General features: G+C 43.8%; 1 protein-coding gene across 8 annotated transcripts in view; it reads right to left on the reverse strand.

Annotated features, from left to right (window-relative positions):
• Window positions 1-4,241: 4,241 nt before the first annotated feature.
• Klhl8 (kelch like family member 8) overlaps window positions 4,242-13,040 on the reverse strand; it is a 60,415-nt gene continuing 51,616 nt past the window's right edge. For all 8 annotated transcript variants that reach the window (XM_059274860.1, XM_059274858.1, XM_059274856.1 and 5 more), the window contains 4 exons: window positions 9,843-10,011; window positions 9,495-9,654; window positions 5,315-5,516; window positions 4,242-4,639 (listed from right to left, as the gene is read on the reverse strand). In XM_059274860.1, the coding sequence (XP_059130843.1) occupies window positions 4,516-4,639; window positions 5,315-5,516; window positions 9,495-9,654; window positions 9,843-10,011 (655 nt within the window). In that variant the 3' untranslated portion in view covers window positions 4,242-4,515. The remainder of the gene's footprint in view (window positions 4,640-5,314; window positions 5,517-9,494; window positions 9,655-9,842; window positions 10,012-13,040) is intronic.

The raw sequence follows: 13,040 nt of genomic DNA on the forward strand, positions 1-13,040 counted from the left end.
CACTACCCCTCTCCTCCTCCTCCCCTCCACATCTTGTCCAATCCCCAATAATCTATGAACCTCCAGCACACTCTGCCCCTCCTTCATATAACATGCACTCTGCTATCCTAACACATGAACCTCCAGCACACTCTCCTCCTCCTTCATATAACATGCACTCTGCTATCCTATGAACCTCCAGCACACTCTCCTCCTCCTTCATATAACATGCACTCTGCTATCCTATGAACCTCCAGCACACTCTCCTCCTCCTTCATATAACATGCACTCTGCTATCCTAACACATGAACCTCCAGCACACTCTCCTCCTTCATATAACATGCACTCTGCTATCCTAACACATGAACCTCCAGCACACTCTCCTCCTTCATATAACATGCACTCTGCTATCCTAACATATGAACCTCCAGCACACTCTCCTCCTTCATATAACATGCACTCTGCTATCCTATGAACCTCCAGCACACTCTCCTCCTCCTTCATATAACATGCACTCTGCTATCCTAACATACGAACCTCCAGCACACTCTCCCCCTCCTTCATATAACATGCACTCTGCTATCCCTCCACTTATAGTTTTTAATTGGACTATGAGACGGTAAGTGGCCACAAGCTTTTCATACATCCTTCCATTGGGTTAGCTTTCCCCTCACTCCAATTTCTTCCATACCCATGTGCCTCTCCCCTGCTTAAACAGATGTACCTGTAATCTACTACCTCCCTTAAAGCCTGGTATGAGAACCCATTCAAACATTCCTCACCAACACAACATGATTAGATACTAAACACTCTTTTTTTAAAATCAGTCATAGAGAAACAAAAGCAAAAAGAAAATTCTCAATTTTGTCACTTATACAAGCATTTTGTACAACTGCAACAATCTCTTATGGAGGCATTAACAGCACTGTAAGTTCATAGTTCACCTAGGAATTAAGGAAATGAATTACACTCCTTAGGAGTAAAACAATATTTACTCAAATGTTAAAAAAAAATAAGCAATTGGTTACATAAACCAGTGAAAGACAATGCTAATTTCTTTAGAAAGTCAGAGTGTCAATACAGTAAAGTGTGGCTTTAACAACTAAAGGAGGGCCCCACAAAGGAGCCTAGAAATGTGTCTTGGAGAAACAGTACACAGGAGGTTGGGTCCAGTGCACTGGTCCCAGTTTCATGGAAGGTGGAGACAAGCACATCACTTAACCCAGATTTTCTTTTTCTTTCTTTTTTTTCCCCGAGACAGGGTTTCTCTGTGAAACCTTAGCTGTCCTGGAACTCACTCTGTAGTCCATGCTGACCTCAAACTCAGAGAGAGATCTATCTGCCTCTGCCTCCCAAGTCCTGGGATTAAAAGTGTGTGTAACCACTGCCTGGTAAGCCCAGGTTTTCAAGGCCAGCCTAAGCAACACAGCAAGACCTCATTAAAAAAATTTTTATAAATGTTTCCTGCCAGGTGGTGGTGGTGCATGCATTTAATCCCAATCCCAGCACTTGGGAGGCAGAGGCAGGCATATCTCTGTGAGTTTGAGGACAGCCTGGTCTACAGAGTGAGTTCCAGGACAGCCAGAGCTACATGGAGAATCCTGCCTCAAAAAAAATAAAAAAATAAATAAAAAATAAATAAATCCAGTGTATTTTTCCACTTATAATTTCAGTATTTTAGCTCTTCTACAGCAGTTTTTGGTAAGTGGTGTTAGCATCTGTGGTTAACATGAGGAGTCCCACAGTAATCATCTCTGAAATGTCATTTCCTCGTTTCTGTGTGCACACTGGTCATCTAAGCATGCTGTTCCTCTACCGCATTCTTACCTCAAAGCATGTCTTTTTAAGGAGACAACCTGCTGATCCTGTTTAATTCTTCTGCTGTTGTCGGGCCTTCAAGGTCATGCTTCTGACTGCCAGTGTTCCCTTTATTTCACATTCTTTTATGAGTACTTTGTATTTCAGAAACAAGGGTACAGACGGAGCATGTTAGATGACCACTGTCTAGTAAAAATCAGAAATGGAGTACACACAAACTCTCTACATATGATAGGAGTCTGCTAAGGAGAATATTTTAAATAACCAAATGAGATACTATGATCCTTGGCCCTGACAATAAATACAACATGCATGCCAGTAACCACGAGTGTCCAGCAATCTATTAGATGAGAAACTGACAGCAGCCACGTTTCAAGTCATTCTCCACATTCTAGATGTAGCTAGTCTGCCAAGTGTTACGGTTAAATGCTTTGAGGGTTGGCTGGAATACAGCTAGCTGTACTAGCGAACACTGACCCAGCCAAACCTGCTCTGAGGCTCACACACTACACATTGCACCAGCAAGCCACCACGTGCTGCTTAACCTCCCTGAGACTCTGGCTCTGGAATTGAAGCTGCCGCCATCCCTCCCCTTCAGACCCGAGTACGTTTTTCTCAGCGTGTCCTTCAAGACCCCTGTCCAGGGACGGCCGCTGTGCTCCTTGGCCCAGTGAGAAAGGGAGAGAAGCAGAACAAGTCATGAGTGAGGACGCTGTGGTGTCGAGCACAGGTGCGTACATTGTAGAAGTCAAAAGACTCGGGGCTGGAGAGATGGCTCAGGTTAGGAGCACTGGCTCTTCTTCCAGAGGACCCAGGTTCAATTCCCAGAACTCACATGGCAGCTCATGACTGTCTGTAACTCCTGTTCTAGGTATCTGACACCTTCACACCAATGCACATAAAATAAATTTAAATAAATTATTTTTAAAAAAGTAAAAAGACTGCTGTCTTGACCTGGAGGCAAATCATCTCAGACACTTTCCTAATGCAAGAAACTCAGCTACCGCTTATCCTGTGATATAAAAATGCTGTGGTGGGAACAACTGAAGGCCTGGGACCCTGCTTCTGGGTGTCTGGGTGTCCGGGGTTTCTGCTGGATGGTGAGAGTCTGATGTGATGCTCTCCTGTCTTTCTGCGGCTTGCTATTTAGTCTTTTATTCTCACTTGCTGTGTACTTAAATTCACTCCGTTGAAACAGGAACCACAGCTATCATGGATCATTCTCCATAAAATCAAAGCAAACAAACAAACAAAACTTGACAATAGAAAAAAAAATAGCCCAATATGGAGACTTTAAAATTTGCCAGATGAAAGATGATACCAATTTGAGCACTTGGGTTTGTTTGCGGTTTGATGTATCTGGTAGGCACTGGGCCAGAGTTCAGATCCCCAGTACCCACATGAATACCAGGTAGGTGAAGCCAGCTGCCTATATATAATCCCAGCACTCTGGAAATGGAGAAGGGGATGCCTGAGGCAAGCTAGCTGTATAGATGAGCTCTGGGTTCAACTGAGAGAGTCTACCTCAGCGAGTGATGGACAGCAATGTAGAAAGTCTTTGATGTTAATCCTGTACCTACACATGAATGTGAACACACATGTGTACCACGCACACATACACATAAAAACAATGAAGAGCTGTTATGTCACAGTGGGATTATCAATATGCTGAGTTTCAGATCTGCAGAAATGTTATTTGTAGAAATTAAGTTTCAATAACTACATTGCAAGACATTAAATGATGAAAAGAACTAGCAGTTTCCATTTCCTCCGTTTTTACCAATAACATATTTTATTAATTAATGACAAACTTGAACTAATCATCAAACTATACTACATAAAGGGCTTTTGTAAAAATGCATTCATCTCCTGATAATAAATAAATGCAGCTTTGTACAATTAGAAAACCAAGACAGTAACAAATAACAAAATAAGAAAATGGATCCTGGGTCCAAAACCCGACTAAACCAGACACCAAGGTGAAAGGACCCTTGAGGTTTTCTTCCCTAGGTGGTCACGTGTGTCACACATTTCTTTTCCAAGTCTCCCCACTGGGCACTGGACTATGCTAGTCTAAAGTTGTTACTAAGACATTCTCAGGCGCACAACTGCATGAGATGGGAAAAATGGAAAACCACAGCCCTAAGAACAGCCAGTACACTTGGTGAGGGCCCAGCATGGCTGCGTTCTGTAGTTCTAAAATTCCAAACAGAAACAAAGGGCTTCTTACAGACACTAATATAGTTTCAGGAATGCCTCAGAAACACACATTTTTCTACTCAAGAACTAAAAGTCACCATCTAGAGACAAAAAGCAAAACATCAATTCATCAGCACCAGGTCGAATGAGCCTCAAGTCCTTATGTTGATGAGCAGACTTGTCCCTCCTCAGGGAAAAATCTGCTGCCTGAAGCTAGTATCTTCAGGAGAAAGAACAGATAAAACTCAATAAATTAAATTTTATTCATCAAAATAAACAGCTATTTTAAGGTTTGGCACTACATGAAACGTCTTCAGAACAAGAATGGGTTCAAAGGTAGATGGCCTCATTATGTGCTAGAGCAGGAAACATCACTTTGTGACCACCACTGTCCAGCCATGGGTCCACCAGGTGTACCCACACCACAGCTGCCGACGTTCAAATCAGAGGGGCCGTATCAAATGCTGGCTGTCTTCCCGAGCATCCCGTGTGGTTGCACAGTTGCTGCTGGGACTCACGTCACATACAGTCCACCACATTAGTGGACCCGTGACCTACATCTCGGATCTGGCTGGTTAAACAGTCACACACGGCTACGCCGGCACCAGCCCTGCAGTGGGACACAGGTCCGACCAGCTCCCACCTGGAAAGACAGGACAAGACTGTCACCACACAGCACTGGGATCCCAACCAAAGACAATATTTGGGACTGTGGGGCTGGTTTTAAAAGACAGTAAGTTTCCAGAGGGAAAAGAGGTCTCCTCAAACTTTATATTAGTAACATAGCATTCCTCTATTGTCTCAACTTTGCTTCCCACAGCTTCAGTTTTCCACAGTAAACCATATTAAATGGAAATTTCTGGAAATAAGCCACTTGGTAAGCTTTAAATGCTATGCTGTTCTGCCTTGCCTAGCCCCTGATTGGGGTGTCATTTCTGTAGATGCTACCCACTCATTGGTCACTGAGGACCTGGACAACTATCATGGTATCAAGTTCTTTTGCTCAAATAACCTTGTTTTACTTAATAATGGTGCCAGAGTGTAAGAGCAGTGACGCCAGCAAATGGACTTCAGCATACTGCTGAACACGCTCCATTTATTAGTAATGGTTCACCTTCCGCCATGCCTGACTTCAGCACTGAACTCTATCTCAAGCATGCATGGCAGGGGAAGCAGAGCTATCTATCCATGTCAAGTGTGATTCTACCTGTGGTCTTGGGTACCCACTCAGAGAGGGTGACCCCAGAGGATAATCGAAGAGCTCAGCCTTAATAACGTGAAATGATGCATTCCACTAAGGAAACAGTATGTTACTTACTTATTCAGCACTGGATCAAATGCCTCCACTGTGTTTAGGTATGCATTGCCGTTGTGACCGCCAACTGCAAAGATTTTGCCCATCACGGTTGCGATGCCTACTCCTCCCCGGGGAGTCGTGAGTGCTGCCACATAATCCCACTTGTTGCTTCGGGGGTCATACCGTTCAACTGAACTCAGAGGGGAGTTATCATCAAAACCACCTATGAAAGAAATATTTAAAAAATGGAATTGCATTTCATAAAAACTGACAACTAAGTCTCAACTCAACATCTTATAAAACTCAAGCTTTTGCTGGTCCTGGTAGAACATGCCGTTAATCCTAGCACTTCAGAGGCAGAGGCAGGCCCTGCAGATCCCTGAGTTTGAGCCCAGCCTGGTCTACATTATGAGTTCCAGGACAGCCAGAACTAGGTAGAGAGACTCTGTCTCAAACAAAACAAAACAAAACCCTCAAGCTTTTTGTTTGTTTTGTTTTTTGTTTTTCCGAGACAGGGTTTCTCTGTGTAGCCCTGGCTGTTCTGGATCTCATGCAGTAGACAAGGCTGGTCTTGAACTCACAGAGATCTGCCTCCCCAGTGCTGGAATTAAAGGTGTGTACCATCATCGTATGCTTTCAAAGCTATTTTAGAGTGATTTACAGAAAAAATGATTACCCTAATACCTCGCTACCACCAACAGCTACAATTTTCTACAAGTCAACTCTATTTAGTCAGTATTGTACTTTAACAGTATTCTTGGATCTTTTTTTCTCTAGGTTTTGAGGCAGGGTTTCAAAAATTGAGAGGTCTTAGCCTCCTTGGTGCTGGGACTGTGGGTGTATACCACCACGCCTGGATTTAAAGTCTCAAGTGAAAAAGAACAGGAGTTGCTGTAGGAAAGACGATTTATAGGAAGGAAGCAGCCATTCATAATCCTATCTGAGGGGCAAGAAGATGGGCTCCCTCTGTGTGCAGGGAGGCCTGAGAAATACTGACCCTCACCAAACCAGGAGGCCCATCCAGAGAAAGGTACTCATTTTCCAGGGCTCTTCTTAAAACCATTCTTGCCAGCACAACTGCTGAGCCGGTGGGCTATGGCTGAATCCTCACCTGTGTTTGCCAAAGCCATGTCTTCCTCCTGTCATATAGTCTATGGGTAAGAACTTTTCAATAGAGCGTAACTGAGCCCACTCCTGAGCGATGCCCAACTGTTATGTAACCTCCATCTTTTCCAGGTTCCTTCTAAGGGAGCAGCAGTTCTCTTTAGTGACTCAACCTGTTTTCCTGATATGAGGAAGTGCTGCTTCCCTGAGATCATTTCCTTAAAAAGAAGGTCAGCCTTGCCAGGCAGTGGTGGTGCACACCTTTAATCCCAGTACTAGGGAGGCAGAGGCAGGCGAAGCTCACTGAGTTCAAGGCCAGCCTGGTCTATAAAGTGAGTTCCAGTACAGCCAAGACTGTTATACAGAGAAACCCTGCCTTGAAAAAATAAAACAAAACAAAACAAAACAAAACAAAAAACAAAACAAAATAAATAAATAAATAAATAAATAAATAAATAAATAAATAAATAAAATAAGGTCAGCCTAACTGGCCTTGGGGGCACAAGAGCGGGAGAGCTGGCCCTGCACCTCACCAACTGCAGCACAGAGCAGGAGAGCTGGTCCTGGTGGTGTGGGTGCAGGTGAACTGGCACCTGAAGGCATGAGAGCAGAGAACTGGCCCTGCTCCTTGCTGCCTGCTGCAGTGGGTGAGCTAGCCGGGGCAATGCTGGAGAGCTCACCCTGGTGGTATTAATGAGGGAAAGTAGGCAAGCTGACTAACCCAGCTACCACTCAGGCCCAGAACCAGAGCTATGAGTTGGTCCACCCCAACATCTACCCCATCTATGATCTGCTGGAGCAGGTGAAAGGGCTGGACCTGAAGATCCAAAGCTACAGAACCTCCATCACACAGGACAACAACAGGATATCCAAGAGGAGTCCCAGTGAGGGCCCAGTATCAAGGGTATAGCAGATGCCAGAGGCCTCGAACCAGACCAATGACTCACTGCAGTGAACACTTACAAGTAAAGATGTATGGACTAAAGGGGAAACTGTTTGACTGGGTCACACTACAGCTTCCATGATGAGACTTTTTTCTTTTTTGTATGTTAATTTTTCTTTTAAATTTTATTTTTTATTGGGGGGAGTTGCAAGGGCAGAGGACAGAGATGAAGGGATGGGCAGATGAATGGAATTGGGATGCATAATGTGAAACTCACAAAGAATCAATTAAAAAAGCCTAAAAAAATAAAGTCAGATTAAAAAAAAATCAAGTAAAACTTTTTTTTTTGGAGACAGGGTTTCTCTGTGTAGCCCAGGCTGTCCTGCCTCTGCCTCCCGAGTGCTGAGAATAAAGGCATGTGCCACCCCTGTCCAATCAAGTAAATCTCTTCTAACAGGTTAATTTTCTTATACAATTGAAATGAAATAAATTTCTAATTTTATGTACATAACCAGATGGATTTTTGGCAAAAATTATAAAAAAGAATATTACAGTCTCATCACAACTGTAATTCTTTTCCTTGTAATAAAATGTTGTTACTGCTCATGTTAATGTGGAAGATCAGGTTTTTAGAGTTACATTCTCCATAGTCTTCTTTATTGGTTCCATGTAATCTCCCTAGGTAATAAGAAAGAGTCAGTGATGGGGACATAGCTCAACAGTAAAGCACACAAGAAGCCTTGGGTTCAATCCCCAGCAGTGAAGAAAAAAAGAAAAAAAAAAAAAACCAATCAAGGCAGAGGAAGAGACAAAGCAGAATGCAGTCAGGCTGTTAGATACGCCCAACCTGCATTCAATGTTGGAGTTTTCAGTGCTCGGAGGGAAGCCAGGGCCTCCTGCATCTAGGCAAGAGCTTTACGACTGAGCTGTCCCAGTTCCCAAGAGGGTTGCTTTAATGTTCAATCTGAGTTGTTCTTTCTATCACATCTGTTTTAGCTATAAAGGTCCCAAAGACTTGTAAGTAGCAGCAAAAACGGCACTCCTGTGACCATGTGACACACGGTGCTGACCTGTCTATGTTAGTTTGGAAGTGTGAAAGGTTGCACACACACTGTAAGAACTTTGGTTTCCACACACTATCGCACACCACTATTTTTGCAATGCCTGCAGTGCAAAGGAGGTGAGGGTGAGGTTAACTGTTATTTCCCTTCCTTTTCATGCAAGAGCACAGAGAGGCTCAGCATTACTGCTACTTGCAAATATTAAATACTAATAACAATAACCCACTCTTCTACCAAGAACTATAACATAACCCTCCCAGTACACTTCAGCAGCCCCCAGGATGTATAACATGCTAAGGACCTCTCTGAGCATAGTTCTTTCTCTGTAAGGGAGATTACCAATGACAACAAAGCAAGGCCTGTGCTGGGCACAGCTGAAGATGCCTAGAGCGCACTGTCTCTACCTCCAGAGACAGTTCTGACAGTTCACAGTCATGTGAGGCCCTGCGGGGGAGCACTGCACTGCACCACCCTCAGGAGGCTGCTACAACCCAGGCCCTGGCCGCCTCCTTTTCATCCAGTGCAGATCGTTCGGATGCAGGTTAAGAATCTGAGGAAGCATAGCTCTAGAAGTCCTTCTAATCCAGCACTTCAATCAGTCAGACGGCAATAGAAAGACTAACACTACTTCCCACGGAAAAGCCACTCACTTTCTTGAAATTGTAATGTGCTTTGAAATGAACAGGAAGGAAAACAAGTCTTCAGGCCTTTTAGGATTGGTTTTAGCAAAGCATATTTAATTTATGTTTCTACATTTACAAATATATATTTTATTCGAATGCAACCCCTACCTTAGATATAATCTAAGTTTTCTTTTGGGATTTTTGTTTGTTTGCTTGAGATAGGGTCTCACTATATATCCCTGGCTTGCCTGGACCTTACTATGCAGATCAGGGTGACCTCAAACTCACAGAGACCCACTTGCTTCTGCCTCCTAAGTGCTGGGATTAAGGGCATGTGCCACCACACCTGGCAGAAGTTTTAAATACGAAGACTGGAATCAAGAAGCCTTAATGTCAACGTTAAGAATTCAAAAGCACATCTCAGGACTGATTCTACTAAAGATTAAATGAGATAACAGTTTGTTACTGTGTCATTTTATGGCATTTGTCATCGTATGTCTTGATAGATTAGAGAGATGACATGTACTCACCAACAACATATAAGCAGCCGTGAAGTTCACTAACACCATTGCCTGCTCTTCGCTGACCCATTTCCTTGACCTCTATCCACTTGTCCAGATGTGGATGGTACCTCTCCACACTGGATAAGGAGGCCACTCCATCATTGCCACCCACTGCATAAACATGGTTCTAAAGGAGGGAGAACACGCATCAGTTGGATCTATCTACAGTCCCAACAGGTGAGCAGAATATAGGGAAACTGGTATTTCATGAGCAATTTGGTATATAGTCAACCCCACAGCTGCTGACGTGAATCAGACCATGATGACCATGGACGTGGTTGGTGCCTCTCCATGGGAAGTGGCTGTGTCACTTACCACTAAAGCCACAGAGCCAACGCCTCCACGGGGAGTGTTCATTGGTGCCACTGTACTCCACTGGTCAGATTCGATGTCGTATCTCTCCACGTCACTAAAGCAAGTATTGTCATCCAACCCTCCAATTGCATATATTGGGCCCCCTAAGGAGGCCAAAGCAATTCCTCTCCTGTAAAAAAAAAAAAAAAAAAAATGAGTAAAACAAGAAAGTTTTATCAATGCAAACCACTTCTGAGGATAATCATCAAAGCATGTGGTTTTCTTCCAATGTTTTAAAATGTACTAAAGTTTCTGAGCATGTGCTCAGATCCCTTGACCTGTACAGTGCATGGCCTACACAGGCTGCTGGAAACTTGGGTCAAGCTCTGTTTTTTTCTTTTTCTTGGGATTGAGCCCAGAGCCTTGCATCTAACAGGAATGCATTCTACCCCTGAGCTACATCCTAACCCTAAACTCAGAACAAATAATAATGCAAAACCCAACAAAAGAGTATAAAGAAATCCAAAGTGTTCAGTTACCAAATAGATAGTTATATAATCGAGGAGTCAATGGTTTGATAAGAGAGCAGTCGGCTATGGACTCAAAAAGCCAACTTCAGGTCTGAACCCATGAGTTCATTTTGTTGCAGTTTCATTAAAACACTGTACAAAGAACGTTCATTTTTCCATCACATGCTTTGCATGCAATGCTTTATTTCTGAAGAGCATTTGTTTTTTCTTCGAAAGGAAGACTTAGCCCCTACTGTTATATGGACAATAAAAAAGGACAAATTATAGCCACCCAAAGTTGAGCTATTCTAAATGCTACAGTAGCCTTAGAGGCCTCCGAGGATAAACGCTTAACTTAGAGTTGGCTTTAGGTCCCCCCCATTTCCCTGGAAACATCAGAAAAGCAAACCTCAGCTCTGCCACTCCTTAAGCTCCCTGGTCAAAGGTGTGGGATGCTCTAGTCCCAGTTATTGTCACATAGCATGTTCTCGGGTGTACTCCTAACCTGCAATCTTTAAGGTAGCCCTGTGTTTACATCATTCAACTTTTTGTGCATCCCTGTATACACTTTATTTTCAAATTATAAACATATATTTCTGCATAAACAGATTATATTAATTGCAAAATGTGCACCCGAAGTAAAAGTTTAAAAGTTGATAGAGACCAGCATAAAGAACAATGCAGCTATCATCATATGGCCAGCACAGCATGAAGGGCAATGTGATTATAATCTCCCTGAGCTCTTGTCCCTCCTGTGAATGTAGACAACTGTACTGTAAACACACTACCCCTCTCCTTTACTGTAGACAACTGTAAACACACCACCCCTCTCCTTTACTGTAGACAACTGTAAACACACCACCCCTCTCCTTTACTGTAGACAACTGTAAACACACCACCCCTCTCCTTTATTGTAGACGACTGTAAACACACCACCCCTCTCCTTTACTGTAGACGACTGTAAACACACCACCCCTCTCCTTTACTGTAGACGACTGTAAACACACCACCCCTCTCCTTTACTGTAGACAACTGTACTGTAAACACACCACCCCTCTCCTTTACTGTAGACAACTGTACTGTAAACACACCACCCCTCTCCTTTACTGTAGACAACTGTAAACACACCACCCCTCTCCTTTACTGTAGACGACTGTAAACACACCACCCCTCTCCTTTACTGTAGACGACTGTAAACACACCACCCCTCTCCTTTACTGTAGACAACTGTACTGTAAACACACCACCCCTCTCCTTTACTGTAGACAACTGTACTGTAAACACACCACCCCTCTCCTTTACTGTAGACAACTGTACTGTAAACACACCACCCCTCTCCTTTACTGTAGACAACTGTACTGTAAACACACCACCCCTCTCCTTTACTGTAGACAACTGTAAACACACCACCCCTCTCCTTTACTGTAGACAACTGTAAACACACCACCCCTCTCCTTTACTGTAGACAACTGTAAACACACCACCCCTCTCCTTTACTGTAGACAACTGTAAACACACCACCCCTCTCCTTTACTGTAGACGACTGTAAACACACCACCCCTCTCCTTTACTGTAGACAACTGTAAACACACCACCCCTCTCCTTTACTGTAGACAACTGTAAACACACCACCCCTCTCCTTTACTGTAGACAACTGTACTGTAAACACACCACCCCTCTCCTTTACTGTAGACAACTGTAAACACACCACCCCTCTCCTTTACTGTAGACGACTGTAAACACACCACCCCTCTCCTTTACTGTAGACGACTGTAAACACACCACCCCTCTCCTTTACTGTAGACGACTGTAAACACACCACCCCTCTCCTTTACTGTAGACGACTGTAAACACACCACCCCTCTCCTTTACTGTAGACGACTGTAAACACACCACCCCTCTCCTTTACTGTAGACGACTGTAAACACACCACCCCTCTCCTTTACTGTAGACGACTGTAAACACACCACCCCTCTCCTTTACTGTAGACGACTGTAAACACACCACCCCTCTCCTTTACTGTAGACGACTGTAAACACACCACCCCTCTCCTTTACTGTAGACGACTGTAAACACACCACCCCTCTCCTTTACTGTAGACGACTGTAAACACACCACCCCTCTCCTTTACTGTAGACGACTGTAAACACACCACCCCTCTCCTTTACTGTAGACGACTGTAAACACACCACCCCTCTCCTTTACTGTAGACGACTGTAAACACACCACCCCTCTCCTTTACTGTAGACAACTGTAAACACACCACCCCTCTCCTTTACTGTAGACAACTGTAAACACACCACCCATCTCCTTTACTGTAGACAACTGTAAACACACCACCCCTCTCCTTTACTGTAGACAACTGTACTGTAAACACACCACCCCTCTCCTTTACTGTAGACGACTGTAAACACACCACCCCTCTCCTTTACTGTAGACAACTATAAACACACCACCCCTCTCCTTTACTGTAGACAACTGTAAACACACTACCCCTCTCCTTTACTGTAGACAACTGTAAACACACCACCCCTCTCCTTTACTGTAGACAACTGTAAACACACTACCCCTCTCCTTTACGGTCTATGTTTCACACTGGCACAAGCCAGCTACTCTAGTCTACACAAAACATCCACAAACCCAATCTCCCACCATGTAGTCCTGTTATAACTGATATGTTTTAGGCTTTAATATACACCCTTGTTTGACA

The sequence above is a fragment of the Peromyscus eremicus genome, chromosome 10, assembly GCF_949786415.1.
Source record: "Peromyscus eremicus chromosome 10, PerEre_H2_v1, whole genome shotgun sequence".
NCBI classification, from domain to species: domain Eukaryota; kingdom Metazoa; phylum Chordata; class Mammalia; order Rodentia; family Cricetidae; genus Peromyscus; species Peromyscus eremicus.